General features: G+C 41.7%; 1 protein-coding gene across 3 annotated transcripts in view; it reads left to right on the top strand.

Annotated features, from left to right (window-relative positions):
- The window catches only part of ARFGEF3 (ARFGEF family member 3), a 180,873-nt gene that overhangs the window by 41,793 nt on the left and 111,904 nt on the right, over positions 1-27,176 (top strand). For all 3 annotated transcript variants that reach the window (XM_047733626.1, XM_047733627.1, XM_047733628.1), the window contains exons 3-5: positions 3,206-3,287; positions 6,507-6,638; positions 24,229-24,297. In XM_047733626.1, coding sequence (XP_047589582.1) covers positions 3,206-3,287; positions 6,507-6,638; positions 24,229-24,297 — 283 coding nt within the window. The remainder of the gene's footprint in view (positions 1-3,205; positions 3,288-6,506; positions 6,639-24,228; positions 24,298-27,176) is intronic.

The raw sequence follows: 27,176 nt of genomic DNA on the forward strand, positions 1-27,176 counted from the left end.
TTTGAGATTAAAAGGTGTTGGAAGGAACTTGGTCTTGGGGGGTCAAATCCCATTTGGATTGTATCCAGTAGATTTTAGCAATATAGCCTTGGGCAGGCTACAGAACCTTTCTGAACCTCCAGTTTCTCAAATGTAAAACCAGATAAGAATGCTTATTTAAGGTTGAAGTGACAGGTACTAAACAGAGAAATAAGGGCTAATTTTGTTTTTTTCTGTCTTTCCTTGAATGAAATGAAAGCAAGTATCTGTTCAGTTGTGGTTTTGGCCAGATTTTTCTGAGCACCCTGATGGTGTCTTGCTGGCGCTTAAAAGTTGGTTGAATAGATGGTTGGATGGACGGAGTGCCTTGGCTTCGCACCTAGATGAACTCCGTCTCCTTTCTCAAAACACAGTATTTACTAAGAGAGATCTTGGTCCTAAAAGATCTCTCTGTAGGAGAGAGCTTGGTTTTGTCAAAGTCCTCCCAGGACAGTTAGCTCCATATCCTGGACAAAATCTCTTTACATACTCTGACAAGATTAGATCTTATTATCCTGTGGGAAATCATGATCTGTGCTGCCTTTATCTGTATCAGGACTGGTCAAACTAGAGTCTGTAGGCCAAATCTGGCCTGTTGCCTGTTTTTGTAAATTTTTATTAGGACATAGCCATGCTTATTGATTTCTGTATTGTCTACGACTGCTCTTGAACTATGGCAGAATTGAGTACTTAGGTCAGATACAACATGAACAGAAAACCTGAAATATTTATTACCTGCCTCTCTATGGAAAAAGTTTGCCAACCCCTGATACATTATTTGTACTCCTTAGTGCTACCCTGTAGGATTGGTCGTCAGATGCCCTTTTTCTGGATTGGGAAGTAAGAGCCAACAGAATTAAGTATCTTGAGACCATACAATTTAAAGTAATCCAGGTCTATGTGATTCTTTCCCCTAAACACTGATACCTTTCAATTCAGCCCAAACTTAGCTGAACCACTACATCTTTCAGTCCTGTCCTGTGACCATGACTAGCACATGGAAGCAGGCCACACAGTGATGGCCCCTAGAATCATGGTACAACCCTGGGAGGCAGGGGCTGACATTTGTCCACAGCTTGGCTCAGGTCTGTGGTACAAATGGTGTGAATGTGGAAGTAGATGAGAAAGTGGAATGAGGATTTCAAAGACTAGTTCTGAAGACAGCAGAGCCATAGGAGTCTGTAGCTGCTTATATGCCAACACAGGGCTCCTTACCAAAGGTCATGAGGTTCAGCATTTCCAGAGTGTCCTTGTGGCTGCCGAGTGTGGCCTCTGCTCTTGTTTGGTGCCCTTGGTGGGTGATGTGTGCGATTTGTGCATTTGCAGCACAGGGCCACTCAGCAGAGACTTTCCTTCCTCTGGGCTGTGAGACCATGGGGGTTTTAGACCTACATACTTGCTCATGGGTACTGAGCCATCATTGGCAGATCTGACTCCAAATATGAGCAGAAAGTTCTTTCCCAGTGAATGAATCCTGATGGAAATTTGTTTCAAGGGTTTGCAGATGAGACTCTGTGGTTCTTCTGTTAATACTCCATCTGCCTGTTATTTCTACTTATCAGCATTCACCTTTCCAGTTAATTTGTCCAGCTTATAAACTGGTTATGATTAAACCAAAGGGAAAAAACAAACAAACAACAACTTGGGAACAATTCAGCCACTCCTGCTTTACTTGACTGCATAGCCAAGTTTGCCTTATAATGGTAGGTAAGCTGGTGGTAATAGGTACAGTGACAAAATCCCAGCCCCCGCAGCTGGAAGGAACATAGTTGGGTAATTTACCCATTTGTCGCAGGATATGTCTAATGAAAAAAACGGCTGCAGTGTTAATTGACTGTCACATAAAAATGGCTATTGTAGCACTGGGTTGGTGAGGGGAGAGATGAGAAGGACTGGGAAGGCTCATGTTCTCTCTAATGGAATCTGTCTTTGTTCTGTCTTTGTGGCCAGCATCAGGGATGGTCTGGGACTCTTGCTTCATCTGTTGTGGAGCTGCTGTTGGAGGATCCACAGAAAAGCAGCAGGGCTGCAGGGCCTGACATCCTTCTGATAGGAAGGAATCAGAGCTATAATTAACTTTCTGTTTCATTGTGCTCTACAACAGTGACCCTTAGTTCTCCAAAGACGAAATCCCATAGCCTCACCCTGTAGCTTTCATACTCCATGAATCTTTCAGTTTATGCTGAAAATAGAAAACAGATAAAAATGAGGTTGCTGTGGTTTAAGTGGGGGCGGGGGATCCTGGTAAAATTAAGTAACATTCCATTTGTTGTGCCAGTGTAGCTCCATGGGGAAATAATAGGTTGATTAAAATTCTTGGATATTGTTTAATTATTTAGAGTGAATGTTCTAACAGAAAGATGGGTTTTTTAAACAGCTCTTTTGGCTTATTCTTAACGTATTTTAGTGCCCAGTTATTTTTTTAAGCTTTAAAACTTCTGCGTACCTCTCCACATACGTCTTTTTCATCCTTCCCATGGTACCAGGGACTTCTCATTGGTCAAAGATGCTGATATTTATATTTCTGTCCTGGAAACATGTTTATGGAGAAGCCATCACACAATGCAGCTCTACCTGATAGAGACTAAAAAGTGAATTTAAAAATGATAAATGGTTACTGAACACTTTGGAATTGGAGAGAAACTGACACGTTAATAGAGTTTCAATTTATATTGATGAAGCAGAGTAGTGGTGGTGATGCATTCACTTTGTAGACGAGAGAGAGGTATGAGCAAAACATTGTAATCTATATCAATGGTGCTTTCTAGAGTTGTTCACCCCAGGTGTACTGGGCATAGCAATTATATTTACGAGAGAGTAAGGCACGTGCACGGACTGGTGAGACTGCTGCCACGTAATAATTTGTACACCGAAACAATTGCTCGAGGGTCCTTGTGTTGGCTCTTCCTGTGGCCAAGGAAAGTGCCGATATGCTCTCATTTCTGCACTGGTGTTTTTTTTGTTTTTTCTTTTTCTTTTTTCTTTCTTTCTTTCTTTCTTTTTTTTTTTTTTTTTTTTTTTTTTTTTTTGCTGTATGTTTTTTTAAGTCCATGTGCATTTTTATTCTCGGTTATGGTTTTTATGTATGTGTGTCGCAGTATTTGGGAGTGGGTATGCATAAGGCTTGCATCACTTGACTGCCAGCTTTGCTGAGCTCATATGTTGTCCTTATTTATGTGTTTGCCAGGGAGAAATGCTTGCTTCCTCTCCAGTTGGCTTTGGAATCCAAGAATGTGAAACTGGCCCAACATGCTCTGGCAGGAATACAGGTATGGCTCTCACTGGGCACAACCAGGTAACAGAAATTAGCAGGCTACTTTGGCATTGAAAGAGCAAATACTTAACATTTTAAATACTAGCTGTTTAAAGACCTGGACCACAATTTGATTGAACTAGGTAATAACCACAGAGGATAACCAAATTTTCATATATTTACCAGCATTTCTTGGGATGTAGCATTAGACTGCTGAGCATTTGTCATCTGCCACTGATTCCCAGCTAAGCTCACACAGAAATGAAATACTTTAGGGGATGTCCACCTTTAGGAGGACAAAGGATCCCAAGAGAGACACCTTAAGTTCTGTACCAATCTAAATCTTATGTACATTCAGCTTCTTTGGTTCCGTGGAAGGAGAATTAATAGTAAACCGGAAAGATTTTGTCTTGTTTTCTATTTTACAATTAGGTTGATGAACAAATTCATGTGTTTTGTTTCCAGAGCAAGAATGGGAGGAGGAAAAATTTTAGCCTAATCAGAAAAGTCAGATTGCTTGAGCACTTTCCTTCTCTGAGCATTTGTTCATTCGTATTTTACACCGTATAGAATAGGTCTAATTCCAACAGTGTGAAGGTGATGACTATATAATATATCTGCTTTTAAGTGACTTAGTTCCTAAGTGACAAGCCTGTGGGGTTTGTTCAGGGTGGCCATGGATTGGTGGCATTTGTCAGATGTCTTTTCACATTAGCGTGTACTATTTCATCCTTTAAGTGTCTTTCTCATACATATGAAAGAGTGAGAAGACTATAGCTCTTCTTTCTCCAGTGGATTGAAATTAGATAATGTGTTTCAATATGCATTAGTATTAGACCTTTTTAAACATTGTCAGTGATATTAAAAACTCTTTGCTTTCTCCGAAATGATTGGGCCAACCATGGGTGTGAATGGGAGTTTTTTTGACCTGCCATGTATGTTCCCGTTTCTCTAAGAAAATGTACAGAATTCCCATTTATTTTTTTTAAGATTTATTTATTTATTTATTTAATTGAGAGAGAGAGAGCGAGCAGAGTGGGGGCAGAGAGAGAGAGCGAGCAGAGTGGGGACAGAGTGGGGGCAGGAGGCAGGGAGAAGGAGAAGGAGAATCTTGAGCAGACTCCCTGCTCAGCCCGGAGCCTGTTATGGGACTTGATCCCACGACCCTGCGATCATGACCTGCACCAAAATCAATAGTCAGCCGCTTTACCGACAGAGCCACCCTGGCGCGCCCCCACTCCGTTTACTTTTTTAACTCCCAAACACTCCAAGCTTACAGAACCGTGTTTGCACGGGCTTGCTCTATCACTTTAACTCCAGGGACTTGCTGGGCAGCGAGCCTTCCTCTTACCACCCTGTTACTTCCTCTGAACTTTCGCATTCTTGCAGGGCTTTCCAGTCCTTATCACCTCAAGTAAAAACACGTGTGTATATAAATTTAACTCTGGGGTGCCCGGCATGCACTGCGTGACAGTGTGGGGGGCAGGGAATCTCTTTTGAGAGGATATGAACAAGTGTCAGGGAGTCCTGAGAAGGTTTGAAGAACTTGTTTTCTAGATCTACAGTGACATTCCACTGAAAGAGGGAGTCCTTACACAGGATGAGTCAGAATTTCAAAGGTTCTTGGCTGCAACCATACGCGGAATGGGATGAGGACAGATTTAACAGGGATAAATATAAAATCCTCCACTAGGGTCTCAAATAGAATAGCTTAATTGCAGCCCTTGCGAATGAGAATTAGGGATTTCAGGGTGAGTCAGCCTAGAATGCACTGTGACTTACAACTAAGCTCATTTGATCTGAAAATATAATTAAAGTCAGGCATTGCTGTTTTTCAGATTTTGGTTTTAAGCAATAAACACATTTAATTATCTCACTTAACTAGAATTCTAGAGGCAGGCATTTCTGGTTTGGGTGTGACCGCTCAATGGTGCCACCAAAGACCCCATTTATTTTTGTCTTTCCCTTCTGCCATCTTAAACATTTTTAAGATTTTTTTTAAAGAACAGTTTTAGATTTACAATAAAATTGAGGAAAAGGTATGGAAATTTCCCATATGCCCCTTATGCCCACCCATGCCTAGCCTCCCCCATTATCACTCACCAGAATGGTGTGTATTTTTTTTAACCAGGGATCAACCAACCGTGACAGATCTTAATCACCCAAAGTTCAGAGTGTACCTTAGGGACTGGTCTTGGTTGCATAATTCTTTAATGTCAGACCACCCCTTCAAGTGTGACAGTCACTCTGAGACCCGTTTTTAAGCAGGAGAGCATCTGTGAAGCCATCTTACACCAGGACCGTTTGAAGATGCCCCAGGAGGTTTAGTATGGAGAAGAAAAGACTTAGGGGGACTTCATAGTTGACTTCTGAAATTTTAGCTTAGTCTTATGGCTCTAGGAAAAGATGAAGGAGTAGGAGTTCTAGGGAGGGTTTTTGTACAATTTAAAAATTTTATGAAAAATGAGAGTTTCCCCTCACAAAAAAGAACTGTGATGTATACTATCTCCTGAGAGACCTCATGAAAGTGAATGTCTCATTTTAGTTTTTGTGGGATTCATTTTCTGATGGAAACACATTAAGATTTATGAGTTCATGAATACTTCTTGGGTAAATGATTGTTCACGTTAGGAAATATCTGAAAAATGAACTTGTTGTCTCAAGACCTTCTCCTTTCCTATGACAAATCTATGTTCAGAAAGGGTTATGTGTGAATGTGACTTTGGTTAGGTGCTAGATGGCCCTGGGCACATTCATCCTCTGTCCCCACCAACCACACAACTTGTATGGTCGCCATGTTATTTAGAATGAATTCTCTAACAGCAGCAAAAAAGTCTTTGCCCAGGGGCACCTGAGTGGCTCAGTGGGTTAAAGCCTATGCCTTCAGCTCAGGTCATGATCTCAGGGTCCTGGGATCCAGCCCCATGTCTGGCTCCTTGCTCAGCGGGGAGCCTGCTTTCCCCTCTCTCTCTGCCCACGGCTCTGCCTACTTGTGATCTCTCTGTCAAATGGATAAATAAAATCTTAAAAAAAAAAAAAAGTCTTTGCCCAACTGTGCGAAAGGTTTAATGCATTTGTCCTTGTTTTTTGGCATGTAGCATGAGTTCTTTCCAAATGGCCTCCACCGACAGGGCTCCTGAGTACGAAAAATTATCCTCATCACATACTAAGATAAAACTGACTATGGCAGCAGGGGAAAGCCTGTCTGTGATCATTGCCTTGTGCCTCTTTACAGAAGCTCCTGTCAGAAGAGAGGTTTGTATCCATGGAAACAGACTCTGATGAGAAGCAGCTGCTCAATCAGATCCTGAACGCTGTGAAAGTGACGCCTTCCCTCAATGAAGACCTGCAGGTGGAAGTGATGAAGGTTGGTTTGACGTGGCTGCTGGTTTGCGTCACTGGGATGGGAACAGACTGTCCCCCCCACCCCCAACTCCTCACTGTTAGCCTAGAAATGCCTCCATATTGTGGTGATGCCAGCTCCCTTTTCATTTGGAATATATGGTTATTCTTGCTTATGATCCCCCAGAATTACCTGGATTGTTGAACAGAAATGATAACTAGGTAAAAAGATAGAATTTCAGTAAATCTGTATGATTTTTTGGCTTGATCCTGCACATCCAATGTTATTGGGTAACGTCTTTATCACTTTTTGAGAGAATGCACGGAAGTAGATCTGGTCATTCTGGGTATTCTGCTGCCTATTTATGTTAAAACAAAGCAGTGACCGAATGATGTTTTCACATATACTAAGGCTTTAGAAATAGGCAGTTTAGGGTCAGGAAGACCAACTTGGGGAACTACATTAGAATCCCATCTTTCTCGTCTATTCTCAAATTATGGGAACCTTATCTCCCCCATTTCAGTTACCACTTTGGGGGATGGCACCTCTCCCTTTCCTTTCCCTTTGCCCTCCCTTTGCGGATCACCATGATTGGGAGCTCCTTATGCCGACTCTGGAATGTGTGTTATCCTGTGAATGAACAATGAGTTGAGCTGCAGAGGATAGAAATCTCTGCCCCAGAACAGCACCTCAGTCAGAGCAACACAGCTGGAACCACTGGGCTGGCTTTTAATAATGCCATCTATTCATTTTCTCCTGGAGGAATAAGTATAGAGGAATATTTAAGAATAGTTGGTGTCCTAGAATGGTTGATTTCTTCCTGGAAATGCACTGAAGGATTTTTGTCTCGGGTAAGAGAATTCACTCCTCTGGGTTTCGGTTTCTCCATTCAGAGAAGATGATTTCAGTCATGATATTTTCTCAGTGCCCTGGGCCTCAGCATAGCCCATAGCTGATGGGTAATTTCAGTGCAGTGATGACGAGCTGAGACTCTGAAGCAGCTGATTCACTTTTCAGATGGATGTCCTCAGGTAGATTCCTTAACCTCTCTGTACCTTGGTCTCCTCATCTATAAAATGTGGGAAATAGTAGCACATACCCAACAGGATTGTTGCAAGGATTAAATGAGTGATATTTGTAAAGAATTTAGCACAGTATCTGGCATAAAGCCAGTGCTTTACAAGTGTTGGCATATGCCTACTACTTCCCACCTGCGGGTGCTGAGTCATAGTCTCAGTGGGTGCGTCTAGGAACATTATTTTTTTTAAACACTCTTTGAGAGAAAGGGAAAGAGAGCACAAATGAAGTGGGGGAGAGGGAGAAGCAGACTCCCCACTGAGCAGGGAGCCCGACTTAGGGCTCAGTCCCAGGACCCCAGGATCATGACCTGAGCCAAAACCACATGCTTAACCTTCTGAGCCATCCAGGTGCCCCTAGGACTATTCTTAAAGTAAACATTGAGAATCCCCGAGCTAGCTGATCCCGAAGATCTCATTCGTCTTTAACTCTCTCTGATTCTGTAATGCACAGTTTTGCCTTGTCCTCTGACATCCATTTGGCAGCTGTGCATTCATAGGAACTGAAGAGCAACCACTTCTAGAACTTATTTGACTTCTCCACTTCCTCCATGCCGCCGTTGAGAGATAGACAAGGCCGGCTGCCTTGTTAACTTTTGTGGCTTCCAAGACCAGTCTGTTGAGTTGTTCTTGTAGTATTGGGTCTCTGTGTACTGGAGGGTGAGCTGTGGTGTCACAAGGAGACACACACCCCACAGACTCACATTCTTATGGAAATAGAAGGAGAAAGTGCCCATTCTTCTACAAGTCTTAGAGAAGCAGGATGTTTAATGGTTATGTCAAAGAGTAACACCTGTTTTGAAAACTTAGGCCTGCTTCCTCGTTCCAGCCCAGCAGTGCCTTCTGCTAGCCTTGCTGAGGACAGAAGTTGACACATGTTAACTCTACTGGAAATCCTGGAAAGCATATCTTAATGGACTTTCTAATGACACCATGATAGAATTCGACATTAATGTTCAGGAAGAAATCAGGCATTGTCAGACAAGAAGAAAATAGTAATTTGGCCTGCCATTCTTTAAAATTAGATTTCCAAAATGCTTAAAAAGAGAAGGGCCTTTGCCTTATGCTATTAATCATTTTAACCATTTAAACATTGGGAGTGGGGAAAAAAATACTTCAGTTTACAACAAACCTAGCCTTTAGTTACTTTCTTTTATAGTGTACTTTTATCTTAGACAAACCTTTTTAGACAAGATAACTAACTATACCCTCAAGTGATATTATTAGCCTCAAGTGGATCTCCAGAGCCGGTGGTCCGAGTGTGAGAGTCCACGAGGGAAGGTTCCGTGATCATTACTTATTTCTGACATTTAAATTATTTGGGTATAAAGACATACCCAAATTATAGCATTTCTGGCTTAGAAATAATAATAGTGTTTATACCCTTTCTCTATGCAGGAAAAATTTCTGCAGTAACTTCAGTCACCTTTAGAAGCATGTGCCCTTTTCTCTTGGGTGCTATCCTACTTATAATGGCCCAACTTAAAACTCCCAAATACATCCTGGTTTTGCTAATATCATTACCATATTAAAATGGTTTTGTCACTTGTTCTCGCCAAAAGAAAGAATTGGATGAGCCCTCAAGGAAAGGCTCGATCCCCATTACACAAGAAGGGTATATTTATTCTTGATGCTTTATATAACTCATCCTCATGATAAATGATCTAAACTAGGCATCTCCTATAAAAATCCATTTTATATAAATATTTTGTAGGTACTAGAAAATCTTTTAAAGTGAGATATGGTAGGCATTTTCAGATACCGGGACGTTATTCAGGAGCAATAAAGCCACACCATTCAGTTTTTATTTATGTCTGTCTAACCACAGCAGAGCCCACTTTTATGACAAACCCCAGGTGCCATTTTTTTTAAGAAGCTATGCCATGCATTTTACTCACACGTTGCTCTCTGGTAGTGTTTGTAAACATGAGAAATTGAACCCTGCCACATTCTTAAGAGTGTGGAGCGCTTGTATTAAATTCCTGGAGAGAAAATAATATGGTTTCCTCTTTGAAGTTTCCCAGAGATTAAACAAACTATCTAATAATGAGACTCAAGATTCCAAAGGTAGTGTTCTCATTTGGAAAGAAGGCCCTAGACTTTCAGCTGGAGGGTTAAAGAAAAAAAAATCAATGATGCTTCCTCCTGACAAATTAAATCGGAGTGAGGTTCGATCACTTAGTCTAAGATCTGTTCTGCATGGTTTTACTGTCTAACAAAAGGGGGAGAAAAGGCAATTTTGATTTATGGAAACAGCCACATTTCCAAATAAAAATTTTATTTTTATTATGATTTATGGAAACAGCCATGGAATCCAAATAAAAATTTTATAGCTTCAGCAAATCAAGGATCAGGACTGTAGAATCAGAAAGAAGGTTTCTCTGAAGATAGATTATCTTAGTAAGGGATTAACAGACAGCAGGGAACTACTTAATATTTAGGTTAAACACTTGCCCACTTTGGTAACATTTTCCCATGGTGGGTGCTATTTGGGTAAATGCCACGCAGACTCCCCCGGAGCCGGGTACATAACTAATGACATCTCCAACTAGAGCAATTAGGACTTTTTTCCCCCTTCTTCCTGATAGATAACCTGTAGAGAGGTTATTAGCTGATACAGCTGGCTGAGTCTTTAAAACTGAAGGGAACTGTGGCTGGCCTTCTGCCTCCAGAAATGTGTCAGAAATGTGAGCATCCTATCTGAGGGAGGCAGCCGGCTTTGTGGATAAGGAAGGATGTGATAATGGATACTGAGAAAGCATCTGATGGATGTGCTGTTATTAGATGTTTTACTTTGGGTGCGTCTTTTGGTGATAGAAATGATACTGGTGGGATCCTTCACAATTTTTCAAGGAGAAATGACAGGGGTTGATAATTTGATATTTACTATGCATCAGATGCGCTGGTCAATACTGTACATTCACACTCAGGTCATACATCTAGTCAAATGGCGGGGCCAGTATTTGCCCTGTAATTCCGCTGGAGGTCAAACTTACGCTCTTAAACAGTGGGTTAAGTCGCTTGCCTTCTGAGTCTATTCTAAAAGGCACCTGGGTGTTAGCACTATCCCTATTCAAAAGAGAATTGAATAGAAAAGTTAAGTTACAGGCTGATAAGGGGCAAAGCTAATAGTGGCTCAGAACCCTGTGGGTTTTTGGCACCGTCCATGACCATACATTCTCTTAGTAGTTTTAAGACCTAGATTCAAGTTTGAAGAAGAATCAATATCTTTCCCACCAAATTAGCTAATAGCTCTGTGTGTGTGTGTGTGTGTGTGTGTGTGTGTGTGTGTGATAGAGAAGGATTGAGATTGAGACCAGGCTGGGGGGAGGGAAAGAGCATGTCATTTAATGTTGAGGTATTTTTCTATTTTACAAAAAAGCCAACCAAACACCTACAGAAAATACAGATAAGATGGAGAAAGAGCTGATGGCCATAGAGATAGATAGACCAAAGGTGTCGATTTAGAACTCCGGTCTTACAGTGAGAAGGAGAGCGTGCTTTTAAATTATGTACCAACAATGCAGTCAGTGCCTTGGTCTGGGAGAAAGAAACAGACCAAATAAAGGGACTGTTTCTAAATTCCCCTCCGTCATATCCTGATGGAGGAGTCTCATACTGGCTCTTTATCCAGTGGTTAGCTTTGATGCCCATGACTTCGGACAGTGGGTCTTCCGGAGTGCCTCCTGTGAGAAACGATCGTTAGTGCAGCTTCAGGATGAAATGGTTAAATTGTCTTCCCCTCTCGTAACAAGGAGAAATCCCTTCTTAGTCTAAAGCTACTGAGACAATCTGGAAGATCTGCAGCAATCTCTGGTATTAAGGAAAAATCCAGGATTTGATGAAAACTGTTTAATTTTAATGTACCATTGTTAGAGATTGATCTGACTTGTTTACAAACATATTACTTCTGTAATTAATGCAGAGAAGTTTGTAAAATATGTGGATCTGCTAAGTAAATGGTTCTCAAACCACCCATTTTCCTTCTGCTAAGATTGAATGATGATCCTCTTTTCCTACTTCGTACACACACTGATAAAATTCTAAGTTTTTCTCCCAGGTTTCCTTACTCTCCGCTATGACTGCCTCAGAGAGACAATAAAAATATATGAAGAAGTAAGAAGCAAACACCAAAATCTTAGAAATGCAATTTTCCTTTCAATAGTATGCATTATTTTTGAGATGAAGATACTTTCACATTATCTATTTTAAGTGCCACAATTTCCAATGCCATGCCATTTGAATACATCTGAGAACAGTTCTGCTAAATGTTTTTACAGATTTTCCTCGTAATTTTTATTAAGCAAGTACAGATGGAGAGGCCTTCACTGTTCTCTGTGGATGGTCCACAGTTTCTAGTAAAGTAGGGAGATCCTTCAATTGTTTCAGTCATTTATTCCTCAAATATTTTATTGCTTCTTGTGCGCCAAGCACTGTGCAAGCCACAGAAGATCTTTGGTGAAGAAAATGAAACCAAAACCAAATAGAAGCAGAGTCTGTTTGGAGGTTAGCGATGGAGATAGAAATCAATGAAACACATAAGTACACATATATTGTGATGAACACGAGGAAAGAAAAATCTAGGGAACTAAAAGTATATTTCTAATAGTGCCTGATGGAGGACAGATGAAGAGGACGACAGAGAAGGCTATTCTTAAGAAGTAACATTTAAAATAACATTTAAAGGGGGCGCCTGGGTGGCTCAGTGGGTTAAATCCTCTGCCTTCGACTCAGGTCATGATCCCAGGGTCCTGCGATCGAGCCCCACATCGGGCTCTCTGCTTCGCAGGGTGCCTGCTTCCTCCTCTCTCTCTCTCTGCTTCTCTGCCTACTTGTGATCTCTGTCAAATAAATAAATAAAATCTTTAAAAAAAAAAAAAAAAGATCTCTCGGGTGCCTGGGTGGCTCAGTGGATTAAGCCTCTGCCTTCGGCTCAGGTCATGATCTCAGGGTCCTGGGATCAAGGCCCACATCGGGCTCTCCGCTCAGCGGGGAGCCTGCTTTCTCCTCTCTCTCTATGCCTGCCTCTCTGCATACTTGTGATCTCTCTCTCTGTGTTTCAAATAAATAAATAAAATCTTTAAAAAAAAATAAAAAATAAAAAATAAAATAACATTTAATGTGAGGGGATGAGCCTGGGTATTATACCCAACTGATGAATTATTGAACGCTACATCTGAAACTAATGTTGATGGCTAGTTGAATTTAAATAAGCAAATAAAATGACATCTAAAGCATAAAGAATCAGACAAGAGGATAAGCCTGGAGAAAGGGAAGAAAAGATTGTTGTATTAATTAGAGTTCATTTCAGCTGACACAGGGCAGAGGTTTATTTTCATTTTTTCACAGACTTAGGTCATTATTGGCTGGACCTCATGCTCTAAAATCCTTGTTTCTGGAATTTTGTTTCTCCACCTTGTGGTCCATGATGGTGCCCCATCCTCAATCAATGGTTCACACTCCAGCCACCTGGCAAGAGGATACTTCTACTTACAACCTATTGGCCATGGATGGATGGCAACTTTCCATCATAAGGAAGGCTGGGAAGTGTAGTCTTTATTGGGGCAGCTGTGTGTCCAGAGTTCTGTTCTTGAAAACAAAGGGGACAATGTTGAACAATAACTGGCAGTCTTCCACAATCATTTGTCACATGGGGATTACAGTCTGGCATATTTTCCCAAAAGACAGCTGGCCCATCATCCCCTCTGTTACCTTTCTTCTGTCGGGGGCAGAAGAGGGTGGCCTTGTGTTAGGGGAGGTAGGAGTTTAGCCAAGGCCCAGGGGACTACCTACAGTGGGCCCTTTGGGGAAAGTGCACATTATAATCTCTCCAAATGGTTACTCCTTAACTATTGGTCCAGGCATAACTGGAAAAGTTCACTAGTTAGTGAAAACTAATTACATGTTTTGGTATTGTTTTTATCCTTTTAGTGCCAACCAGAGCATCTGGCACATGGCTTACTAATTGCTTGTTAACTTAGTTATTGATGGATGGAGAGGCGAAGGTTTGACCACGAGGGTAAGCAACAAGCAAAAGGAACTAAATTTATGATGATAGATAATTAACCTGTGTGAGTTCACAGATGAGAAGGATTAACACAGATTCACACTTTAGAATGGAAGTAAGTTTACATATCATCAGATCCTTCTTTTTATAGGTAAATGGAAGCTGTAATGGTCCAGCTACTTGTGTGGGCTTGCACAGTGGTGGGTAGCAGGGTTACTTTTTCAGCTCTTTATATTTTTCTGCAAAGACTTTGTAGCAAGGCTGGGACTTGATCTGGTCTCCCGATGTGTGCTATCGGATGGGTAGAGAAGAAAACTTCTCAGACTTGTGTTTAAGTAAACTGCAAGGTCAATGTGAGTCCTACAGCTTCTGAAAAATAATGGAACCTAATGAAAGAAGAACACTCTCTTGCAGTAGATAGAATCCCCTGAGGAACACTTAAGTGGCCAAGTGTGTCTCTGGGAGTAAGAGATGGCAGAGAGTAACTGTCCTATGAAACAATCATTAGGCTCTATTGTTTTTAAACTTCTTGTTACTTTTTCTTTGTTTCAAAATACCTGGTAGCAGAGTGGTAAGGGCACAGATCTGGAGCTAGAACGCCTGATGACCTTGCGAAAGGTGCTTCTCTGTTCCTCAATTTTCTGATCTGTAAAATGTGAACAATGATGATGCATACCTCCTAGAGTTGTGCCTTCAGTGAGTTAATATGAAAGAAGTGCTTGCAACAATGCAGAGCATGGGGTTGGTGTTAGCTTTCATTGTTGTTACAATTATTAGAAAAGAGGATGTGTAGCATAATAATAAAATGAATACCCCTAAACTCATTAGAATTATGAACCAGAACATTAGAACTATCTTTGCTTTAGGAGTTTCTTCTTCCTATCTCTTTTCTTCCTCTATAGTCCCGCCCTCTATACAGCCTATAATGGTAATCTTTTTTTTGTCATAATGGAAGAATGTGTATTTCATCATATATTTCTGATTTCTAAATAAGGGCTTCATCATATTTACTATTGTTGAATTGTAGCTTCAAAGAAGAATTCTGTAAATTCTGATTTATCAGTTGTCCACCTACATATATTTTGGGTCCTAACCATTTGCCGTGATTCCACAGTCTACAGAAAACATCCCACCATTTACACCAACAAATTTCAGTTCCATCCTACTAGGCACAATTCATATGATTTAGATATTCTAGAAGAGCTTTATACTTATTAAATTGTTAAATGTTTCACATATAGACAATCAAGTTGGCCTTAGGCCTTTAAATACTATCTTGTGGGGGCGCCTGGGTGGCTCAGTGGGTTAAGCCGCTGCCTTCGGCCCAGGTCATGATCTCAGGGTCCTGGGATCGAGTCCCGCATCGGGCTCTCTGCTCAGCAGGGAGCCTGCTTCCCTTCCTCTCTCTCTGCCTGCCTCTCTACCTACTTGTGATCTCTGTCTGTCAAATAAATAAATAAAATCTTTAAAAAAATAAATAAATAAATACTATCTTGTGGAACTTGTTTGGTCATGTCTACAAGCATTGTTTATGAAATTATCAAAAGCCTTGAGTATATATGAGCAGAGACTATCTGAGATGAGGTGCCCATTCTGGGGAGAGTCTTAGAAGAAAAGAGAAGGAAAGAGTAAAGTTGTTATCTGGGATGTGCTCATGAAATTTACTTCTTAAACCATCAGCTGTGAGATTAGGTCAAAATAAGTTTGTTACAGACTAACCTAGAAAAAGATAACTCATTGAGCCTTTTGATTTGTTTTCTTTTAGATTTATTTGCATTGGTTTGTTCAGTGAATGTATTTTCATTACCAGCAATATATAAAACTTTGTAGGATCAGAAGCCATACATTCAAAGGCAAGTGCTCATAAACTAATCGGAAAGAGATAATGATATTTACCATAATTCAAAGTATTTGTGTATGTTGTCACAGAAGTGGAGTTGGAAAAATTCAGAAGGAGAAACTACATTGAGCTGGGTAGATCAGCATTTCAAGGAGGGGATACTATTTGAGTTGAAGTTTGAAAGGTGTACAGAATTAAGATAATTTTGGGGGAAGGGCGGGCATTCTTGGTAGAGGAGAAAAGCCCCGTGGATTAGAAAGTGTGGGCTTACACTGGGATTCCTGAAGGTGGGTGAGCCATGAGGCTGGAGGTTAGGTTGGAGGAGATTCTCTAGGGCCTGGTCAGAGGAAGCGGGAAAGGGACACTTCCAGAGCTGAGTGTTAGATGTTGAGGGTGCACAGGAAGAAGGAAGGGCTTTGCAGGATGGTCTGAAGTCAACAGGACTGAGTCAGAGGCACTGGTGAACTAGCTTATTGTAAGAGTCTAAGCAAGAAGTCCTGAGGATGTGAATCAGATTGCAGCAATAGGAAGGGTCCTTAGCAACGCTGTGCAGACAGGTGCACCCACGTGCCCCGAGCCGATAGGCAGGGAGAGAAGCAGGAGCCACAGTGACTGGCACTGGAGTAGGTGGTAAGTGGGCGGGAAAGGAAAAATCCAAGGTGATGATGGGACGAGGGAACCAGAGTTTCTGACTGAATGATGGATTTTAAGGAGCCAATTTAAGAGAGACATAGTGAGTTCACATTGTCAGATATGAAAGAATCATAATATTTTTAAAGGGTCCTGTAAAGAAATACAAGGAGTTTAGCACTAGAGGCTTTCCAAAGTGGAGGAAAGTTCACTGTAAATCCCATAAGGATGACTGGCTTCTGAATATTTGTTTCTAATCATATGTATATGTTCACAGTTATATTAATTGTGTATATAGACTTTTATTTCTTTTCACTTTAGATTATAAACATTTCCTGGATGGCTAAATTTATTCTTTCAAGTGTAATTTTTTCTTCTTCAAGTGTAATTTTAATGGTTACATAATTAGGAATTTGAGAGGTGGGGGAAGTATTATCTGTTTACCATGTTGGAGATTGAATGATTTTCATGGAATTGCATATACTCATTGGTGATGTTGACAAGTTGAAATTAGGGATGGAAACTTGGAGAAAATGTTGGCTCCAATGATAGATTTTTGAGTCTCCAGTTAGAGGGAGAAATTATGGGAACTTGCCAAGGGAGAGAATTTGGAGGAAAGAATAAGAATCGTTTATTTGTTCAAGTGAATCAGCCAAGTTCATTATGATTTAATATGTACAAAGAAATTTTTTACAGATATCACTGTTATAGTATTTCCTAGAATTAGGTGCTAAGGGCATATTAATAAATATGAATGAAAATCAGACTTAACTACTAGAGGCACCCAATCAAGGCCAGAAAAGACACAACCATATGCCAATGAATAATTAGAAATATTTTCTAAACTGGGTACTCAGGAACACTAGCAAAATATTTTCTATGGACTAAAAAAATCTCAGAATAGCAATTTGCCAGAATGTGGGCAAGTTGAACCAGAAAGTGATTTCTCAAATTATCTGTCACCTCAGCCTAAGAGAAGTCAGTTCAAGTCCTAAGGGGTAGAGGGTTCATGCAATACAATAATTTCATTTATTTTCTTTGAACCAAAATAAAGACTTGGGTCATAGATCAACTACTTCTTGTTACTTTCAGTCTGGGGTCTCTGAAACCTAATGAAGGATCAGTGGGTCCTTCCCAGATGCCATCTGAAAGTTCTGGATTCTAGCTTGGAGGCTTCTGGAAGAAGAGTAATAATATTGTAGGGGTTCTCCATTATATTCACAGGGTGTGTAGGGTATAAGTGATCTAAAACAGTTGTTCTCCACTGGGGAGTATTTTGTCCCCCAGAGAATATTTGGCAATGTCTGGAGATATTTCAGTTGTCACAGTTGGGATTGCCACTGTCATTGGAGGGGAGAGACCAGGGGTACTGCTAACACCCTACAATGCACAGGACAGTCCCCCAGAAAAAGAAGTATTTGACCCAAAATGTCCATAGTATTGAGGTTGAACAACTTTGATCAAAAAATAAGGGGAGGGGCACCTGGGTGGCTCAGTGGGTTAAAGCCTCTGCCTTCGGCTCAGGTCATGATCCCAGTGTCCTGGGATCGAGCCCCACATCAGGCTCTCTGCTTAGCCAGGAGCCTGCTTCCTCCTCTCTCTCTCTCTGCCTGCCTCTCTGCCTACTTGTGATCTCTGTCTGTCAAATAAATAAATAAAATCTTTAAAAAAAAATAAGGGGAAAAATGCTTATTTGGGGCAGCCATATTTTACATTTAGATAAGAAAATATACCTGGACATTCAGTATGTACTTTGTGACTACCCGCAACCCCACTCTGATGGCACACGTTCTGCCATCTCTGGAAAAAGGAGTCTGCTTTGTTGCTTGTATTTCAAGTCTGTTTCCTCTTCATGGCCAAGGTATACTGTCAGCGATACACACCCCATAAGGCTGCAGGGGCAGAAGTGGGACATGTCCTGCACTGAATGGAAAGGCATTTGGTGGCTCAGAATTCCCATGCTCAACACCGAAGTTCCCATCCTTGTTTTTGCCATATTTGACAGAGTAAAAAAAGAACTGGAAGGTTTCTAAAGAGAAGGAATTATGCAATCATTTTTAATTTTATGAAGTTTCATGCTAAGACATAGCAAAGGCCAGAAGGAACTGTGCATTAAGGAACAAAGTTAGATTTTCAGCCAGAACCCGAGCTGGGGTTTGAAATGCACTTGGCATTAAGAATTTGAAGAGAGTCTCCTCCTCTCCATGCACCAGGAAAGACAAGGCCTTCTGTGGGCTGTACTCAAGGTTTTAGCTACTTTTTTTTAGCTCTGGTGGATTTTGTTTGGTTTGCTTTATAAATAACATCTGGTATTTGGAAAAATGAAACTACAGTCACCTCAAGATGCACTCATATGTAAAGTAAGATAATTTTAATAGTTTAAGAAAGAGGAAAAGAAGAATTCCTTAGTATACCCCTGTGTCCTCAGTGGGCCTTGACTCCTCCAAATCAGCACATTTCTTGATGGAACCCATGTCTTCTTTCCTAGGATTAATTTATTAATAGTGTGTGTTGTAGTGTATTAAATTTAAAGGTCCACAAAAAGATGAAAGTAGCATTATGGCTAGTATGCTCTGAATTAGACCTTGAGAGCTTGTCCAGAGTACAGTGATTTTCCCAGTCATAGTACCCATCACAATTTATTGCAACCCCTTATTTTATGATGGTCTTCAACAGCAGATGTTAGCTCTGCAAGATCAGGGATCAGGGTGTCTTTTTGGTTCAGTACTATATGCCCAACACCAGCATTAGATCAGACCCCTAATAACACACCCATAAATACTTGTTGGATCCATGAATGGAAGTCTGAGTAATGCAGCACATGGTTAGATGTAAAGTAGACACGCAATTGCTACCCATTAAAGTCAAGAACCACTTCTCCACTCCAGTATTTGCAGGAATGGTCCTGGAGAGGACTCATTTGGAACCTTGGCAGAAATGAGATCTTTGAATCCTAAATCTTAGGCAAGTTACCATTTACTATGTTGACCGCAAAAGGTAGGTTCTCAGCGGAGCATAGCAGAAGGTCTCAGAAAGGAAAAAATGTTCCATGAGTCTCATGGGAGATGGCCTCTGGTTAGGAGAGATGATTTTTTTCCCTGTCCAGAGTGAGGTCCTGCTAGGTGGCTGGACATTCCTAAAGGAGGCTTACAGAATTCTGATCATCCTAACCAAGTCATCAGAAACTCTAGGATTCTTACCTTATGAACACTTTTACTACTTACTTTTACTTTTATGGTGACAAAATCTGCCATTTTGGGATGGTACACAATACCAACCTGATTCTGCTATTCAGATTCCCAGGATAATTTTCTTCTGTATGACTGGGCTGTCTTAATACGTTGTCTACACATTTTACAATAATGACCAGGTACGAAGGTGCACAGTCTCACTGAAACTCTGAGGGTCATCATTCATGTGGACCATGCATCAGAAGGGGCAAGCCTGGGCCAGGACACCACACCTCCTGGGGCCTGGCAAGTTGCCAGAAACATGGTGGGCATCAAAAAGTCACACTTTACTCCTCTAAGAAGCTTATAAATCTAATGAGGCATAGAGAGGGTGCACAGGTTTAACTAATATGTCTAAGCTGCTCCAAAGAAATGTATAGAATATATGGGCCATATCTTCTTTATCCGTTTGTCTGTTGAAGGGCATCTCAGCTCTTTCCACATTTTGGCTATTGTGGACATTGGGGTACAGATGGCCCTTCTTTTCACTACATTTGTATCTTTGGAGTAGATACCTTGTAGTGCAATTGCTGGGTCATAAGATAACTCTATTTTTTTATTTTTTGAGGAATCTGCACACTGTTTTTCCAAAGTGTTTACACCAACTTACATTCCCACCAACAATATAAGAAGGTTCCCCTTTCTCCACATCCTCTCCAACATTTGTTGTTTCCTGCCTTATTGATCTTTGCAATTCTAACTGGTGTAAGGGGGTATCTCAGTGTTGTTTTTATTTGAATTTCACTGATAGCTAGTGATGAACATTTTTTCATGTGTCATTTGTATGTCTTCATTGGAGAAGTGTCTGTTCATGTTTTCTGCCCATTTTTTGACATGATTATCTGGTTTTTCGGTGTTGAGTTTGAGAAGTTCTTTATAGATCTTGGATATCAGCCCTTGGTCTATAGTGTCATTTGCGAATATCTTCTCCCATTCCTGCCTTTTTGTTTTGTTGACTGTTTCCTTTGTTGTGCAGAAGGTTTTTATTTTGATGAAGTCCCAAAAGTTCATTTTTGCTTTTGTTTCCTTTACCTTTGGAGACATGTTTAAATTTATGATCATAAACCTCTTTTTTTTTTAGAGAGATTTTATTTATTCATTTGAGAGAGAGAGAGAGAGAGAGAGCAGAGGGGGAAGCAGACTCCTGGCTGAGCAGGGAGCCTGATATGGGTCTCAATCTCAGGACCCTGAGACTGCGACCGGAGCTGAAGGCATATGCTTAACTGACTGAGCTACCCAGGTGCCCCAAAGTTTCTATACATCTTTTAAATTGAAGGGTTGCTTCTTGTACACCATAGCTATTTGATTATTGTTTTTTTTTTAATGATTGGGATTTCTCTCAGTCTTTGCAATGATTTTTCCCATTTCCTGGAAAACCTTGTGCATGTTTTCCCTATCCTCATAGCTCCTCTGTGGAGGCCATGCCAGCAAGCTGAATTATGAGACACTGCCAATCACCCAAGTTCCTGCTGTTCAGCAACGACAACGACTTAGTCAATAAGCTTTACTGACCCTGTGAGGGATGTATTTTTAATGGATTCGCCCTCAGGGTTTAGTCACTCCTGTTTTCCTTGAGGCCAGTGTGTGCAGAATGTGAATCTGAACTTTCTGCCTACTCATGGTGCAACAGAAATCAGATTCTTTGAATTCATTAGCTGTCCCCCAAATGTCCTACCCAGTCTTTGTTTTAATCCAGTGAATGAATGCTTACTAGGTATTGGGCACATCAGCCATTTCTCCACTGATTGTTTTTGATAAGTCATTTCTGTCTACTGAGTCATCCTTGTCAGACACTGTGCTCTTTATATAGACCATGTGAGTCATAGAGGCCCAGGAGAACTGTCCTCCCTGTATTTAAAACCTTCTATGCTTCTGACACCAGAAACTACCTGAGCTTAAGCAGCTTTCATTCTCTTTGGTTGTTCTTAGTTTTTGCAAATAATTCCATGAGTCTTTGGATATTGGTGGCCAGACATGAAGTGTGGAAAGCCTTTTTTCAAAGATCTTTTAAACTCTATCAGCATTAGCTTGGTCCAGGGATCCTCAGCTTCCTTCAGACTGTTGCTAGGGGGCCTCATTCTATATTGACTGGCTTCCCTGTGGGAAAGGAAGTTGACCCTTCTCTGTTTTCCAGAGAACCTTGATTACCAAATACCACCGACTCAGTGTCCTTCATGAAGACGTCCCCAGTGGTATTGCTCCCACTTCCCCCAACCCCTTCTGCCCGAAAGCATCTCTTGTCACAGAAAACTGCTTTGGTTTTTGAAAACTTCTTTCCAAATCCACTCTTGTGCACCTTGTATGGATGTACAGAATAATGGAGGGCAGAAGCTGATCACCAGTCTTCGAAGTAACAGTACCCAATTTAGACAAATATTTGCCATTATTTTCACCTTGTAAAGTATTACCAGTTGCCAGTCTTTATTGTAAATACTTAAAAAGCCAGGAGCCCAGATGGAAAAGCCGTCTCCCAACTCTGTGGACCACCATCTCCATCAGTCCCTCATAACCTCCCACTCACCTGCCAGGAATCACAGCGGGGGTAGCAGTTCAAGAAAAGGAAGCTGTGTGACATAGCAAAAAACTCAAAGTAAGACAGCACCATATAAGAAAGCCTTGAGGGTCTTTCAGGTGCCCAGTGGATGTTTTAGTCTAATGGGAAGATTATCAATAAGTAAACCAGTTGTTTATGGGACTGGCACATGCTCTTAAGTCATGAAGCAAAGGGATGTGACAAACCAGTTAGAGGGTTTTGTTGTCAGAGGAGGACACCTCTCTGAGGGGATTACATTTATGCTGAGACCTAGAAGAAGCCAACTAAATGAGTCACATGAGGAACAAATGCAAGAAGAGCCAAGGACAGGAGGGTTTCAGGCAAAGGTACCACCAAATACAGAGGCATTAGATGACATGGCCTCCCTCCAAGCCAGTTAGGTCCTGGTGACACTGCTGTCTCTCCTCAGTTTTCATCACTTCTTGTCTACAAAGCCCCAACCCCCAAAGATATTCATTAAACAGAAGAAAGCCTTTTCCCAGGAGGACTTAGGACAGCTGTTCCCACAATCTCTGTCAGCCTGCTTGACATGGGACGATTTTTATCTGGACTTGACTCTTGGGTGTCTGGCACCTTAAGGATCAAAAGACTGAGGGACAGACCTGCAATGAACTTATCTAAGCTCATGACTATAAAGTTGGCAAAAATCCCCTTTTCCTTGTTTAATCACGTACATTATTTGTTTTCCCTGGAGGAGCAGCTGTTCCTAGAGTGGCCTGGCCAGTAACTAAGACTGAGGGATTAAGAGAGATTCCTTGTCCCATCTGGCAATTGCACTTTTTGCTGTGCTGATTAGGTGTATATCCTGAATTAGGTAGATTTGTGAGGCTTCAGCATTCTTTCATGAATTGGGCAGAACCAGCTAAGAAGCCTCCTCAGGCAACCCCCACTGACCAGCCAAGCTGCTGGCAGGACCCAGGTGTTGGGTTTGAGATCAAGGAGCAGACACCGGCAGTTATATCTCAGACTAGCAGGGAGAAAATTCACAGTGCCTCAAGTCAAAGGATGGAACAGGGAGAGTCTCGCCTCTTATCCACAAAATTAGAAAAATTTTTAAAATGCCACAGGCTTTTGTCCATCTGTTCTGTGATAGCTCTACAGATACAAAGTGAGATTTTTAGTGGTCATTAAAGATCTTGCAAATGTCTCTAACTCATTGTCTATCTTATAGAATAAGGGTCACCTGAGATGAACAAGTAAACGCTGGGCAGCATCTTGGGGGATGTTATAGGAAGGAAGAGGAAAGTGCCTGCTAAAGAATTTCTAATCCCTTGGGGATTTGGGAAGGGGACAGGAACAGAAGTATGATGATGCCTGGGTCTAGGAAGAGGACGGGACAGATTGCACGGTGGTTCACAGCATGGAGTCCGATTCCTTGGGTTCAAATCTCAGCTGTAGAGCTTGTTACTTCTATGGTCTTAGGTGGCTTAATCTTTCTAAGCATCAATTTCCCTGTCAGGGAAATAAGGACAATAATCATCACATTTACTGAAAGTATCAACCTAGGTAATTCACACACCGTGCATAGCACTGAGCCTGTTATTATCAGACGGACTTCCTAAAGTTACTGAGGAATGCTTTTTCTGGCCATTCTTGCAGTGCCCATTCCCTGCGGGGAGAGGGTAGCTCCCTTTACTTACAGTATTAGTCTCTGTTTTACTGGGCAATGTGCAGCTACTCATTAGAGAGCAGTGAGTAGCATGGGAAGAAACATTAGATAAAGCAAAGAGCAGGGTTGCCTGGGTGGCTCAGTAGGTTAAGCATCTGCCTTTGACTCAGTTCATGATCCCAGAGTCCTGGGATCAAATCCTGCATCGGGCTCCCTGCTCAGTAAGGAGCCTGCTTCTTCCTCTCCTTCTGCCTGCCACTTCTGCTTGTGCTCACTCTCTGTCAAATAAATAAAATCTTTAAATAAATAACTGAGTAAATTAAAATAAAGCAAAAAGAAAAGGAGGCATGAAAACAGGGCTGCACAAATAATATGTGAAATCATATTTCTGTTTATTTTTTAATTTTTTAAAAGATTTTATTTATGTGACATAGACAATGCGAGAGACAGAACACAAGCAGAGGGAGTAGGAGAGGGAGAAGCAGGCTTCCTGCCGAGCAGGAAGCCAGGAGCCAGATGCAGGGTTCATCCTAGAACCCTGGGATCATGACCTGAGCTGAAGGCAGACACTTAACAACTGAGCCACCCACATGCCCCACATTTCTCTTTATTTCTGAATTTCTAACCCCTTCTCTCTCCCTTCCTCCCTCACCTCCCGGTTGCTAAAGGTTTTACTCTGCATCACCTACACTCCGACATTCGACCTGAACGGAAGCGCGGTGCTGAAGATTGCCGAGGTGAGTAGTGCCCCCTCCTCCCAGTGAGCATGTGCTGTGCTCCCTGGCTGCCTGCTCACAGCTGCCTCCCCCAGGTTGGGAGAAGTCCCGGGAGGAGGGGAAATGAGGCCCAGCAGTAGGGTGAGCCCTTCTCTGATCATTACCTTGGGGAGTTTCCACTAAGGAATTGATCTGTAGGAAGCAGGCTATGGGGCTCTTTCACCCTTGGTCATAATGCTCTTCTGCATGCTTTGGTTTGCTTCATTTGAGGTTTTAAAATGGAAATAACAGTACTGGTTCTCCCAAAGCTCCTGTACCTAGGCGCTGCGCCTCCTTTTGCTTTCTGAGTCTATTTTTCTTAAGAATAATTGAAAAGCATTTGATTTAAAAAAATGGTTTTCAAGAAACCAGGTACGAGAGTGAGAGGGAGGTTTTACTGATGAAATTCCAGGCCTGTCTCCTAAAGCCCAATAAACACATTTTATAACTATCATTGGAAAGCCTTCTCTTTCCCATCTGTGTTGCAGGCTAGGGAACTGTGCGCCTTCCAGCACTCCCAAAAGTATGTCCAACAGAATTCTTGGCTTCTCCAGTGCCTGGCAGATGCCTCTGGCTTTTGGAAACGTCAGCATTCCAAAGCTATACTTTAATACACTTAGAATAATTTTCCTTCCATTTCTTGAAAAGAGTATCTTCAGGATTCATGTGTTTTGACAGGAATACATGTGCAGACCTCAAAGAGGCAATGATAATCTGAATTCTGAAATTAGGAAGAAAAAGCTCAACTGTCAGCACTCATGGGTATATATGTTTTTTTATAGTAATGATCATCATTTCTTGAGTATACCAGGTAGAAATGTAGCATTTTGGACATGTTTTCTTTTTCTCTTTTTCTCATTGTTGAGATATAATAGACAAACAAAAATTCTATATATTTTAAGTCTACAACTTAGTGTTTTGATATACATACATATTGTGAAATAACTACCACAGTGAAACTAATTAAAATATCCATCAACTCACATAGTCAACCTTATCACGAGTAGTATTTCTGTTGTCCTCTACTTGTGCCTTTTATGGTATCGTGTGCCTTAAAGAGTGAAGAGTAAGAGAAAATTATTTTTGAGTACATTGAACATTTTTATGTGTCTATCAAAAAAACAAGAAATGATTAGCTGACTTCTAACTACAATGTAAATTCCCAAATGTGTATTTATATAGGTAGAAAGAACACCTTTATTTAACCTATTTATGTTTTACTCCGTATAGGTAAAGAAACAATATCTATCAGTAATTTTTTTCAGGCGATTTTTAAGGGACACCTGTGAGTATTCCTATTATTTGCAGGTTCTCTTTTTTTATTGTGAGTGTGGTAAGAACACTTAACACAAAATCTATCTTAACACATTTCTAAGTGTACAATGCGGTAATGTTAACTACAGGCACCATGTCGCTCAGCAGATGTCTAGAACTTACTCATCTTGTGTAACTAAAACTTTAGACCCATTGAAGAGTAACTCTCTACCCTCCCCTCCCCTCAGCCCCTGGCAATTACCAGCCTCCGCTCTGGGTGATTTGGACTATTTTCAGTACACCGTGTCAGTTCGCTTTTTAAATGACAAATGTAGTTTCTAATTAGAGCAAGAAAACAAATTGGCATCTAAGTGGCCTGTTAGCCCTTTGCCATGTGAAGGGTGAGAAGGGAAAGCAGCTGTTCCTGCCTAGCCAGTCCTCACCCCCCACATCCCAGCTGATGGAGCTTGGTGGGTGGGGAATGGGGCACAGGTTGTTTCAGGACCTTCAAGAGGGGAGAGAGAGCTACTAGGGTTTCCCTTCTCCTTCCAGAGGAGGAGAAGGCTGCCTTTACCATCCTCCCAGGAACCAGTGTTTGAATGTGAATCTGATCAAGACGTCATTCCTGAGCAGTGGACACACTGCCATGACGTGCCCAAGCTCAGGCTGTTTACGGCAGGTAGTTAGAACGCAGAGTAGAGACTCCACAGGCCTTTCTAGATAGAATAAAGCATCAAAACACAGTGGTCTCTACCAAAACCTACAAAGGAAAAACAAAGCTTTTTTTGGTTTTTTGGAAAAGAAATATAAACTCTCCACCCCAAAGCAATATAGAGACAGAGGCCTTCCAGCTTAGCAGTGGCGGTGGCAGGAAGGGAGAAGTGGAGCTCTGGGCTCTGGAGGAGCACTGTTTGGATGTAAACCCCAGCGCTCCCACCTCCTGCCCACCTGCTGTGTTGCCTTGGCTACCTCCCCAGCCCTGCGTTTGTTTTCTGTGAAGGTAGTGTTAGCTGTGTGCTTGTGCCATTTGGACAAGGGGGAGAGAATCCACGTGCAAAGCTGTTGGGGCAGACCCAGCCTCGCAGTAAGTTCACGCCGCTGCTGTCAGGAGCTGCACTGGATGATGACGTCCACGGTCCGCTGGGCAGTGCTGATCTGGCCAGGACCCTGAAAGGATGGGGCATCGATCAGGCGGCTTCCTGTGGGAGCGTTAACTAGCTCACTAGCTCTCCGTGTCCTGCTCTGGCCCTCTGCGATCCTTTAGTTGGGGAAGAGTCCCTAGCAGGACAACTGTATGAAGGTCGTGAAGCCAGGGTCACACCATCACAGAAAAATGTGTTGTTCATGCTCGTGTGGACTTCAGAGTTTATGATAAAGGCTTGAGACCATATTCTCTGGAATTTGGAAGGACTCAGTGAAGATCTTGAAAATGAACAGTCCATATCATGTATTGGGTGGTGGGGGTATCCCATTAGGGTGCAGGCCCCCACATGATGTTTTAAGCTCTGCCTCTCCTGCAGGCCCACAGGCAGGCCCTTCCACCTCCCTGTTCACAGCGGGACACGGTTTAGTCGGCCAGGTCTCCCAAGCCTCCCTCCATCTGCCAC

The sequence above is a fragment of the Lutra lutra genome, chromosome 6 (assembly GCF_902655055.1).
Source record: "Lutra lutra chromosome 6, mLutLut1.2, whole genome shotgun sequence".
Lineage (NCBI taxonomy): Eukaryota > Metazoa > Chordata > Mammalia > Carnivora > Mustelidae > Lutra > Lutra lutra.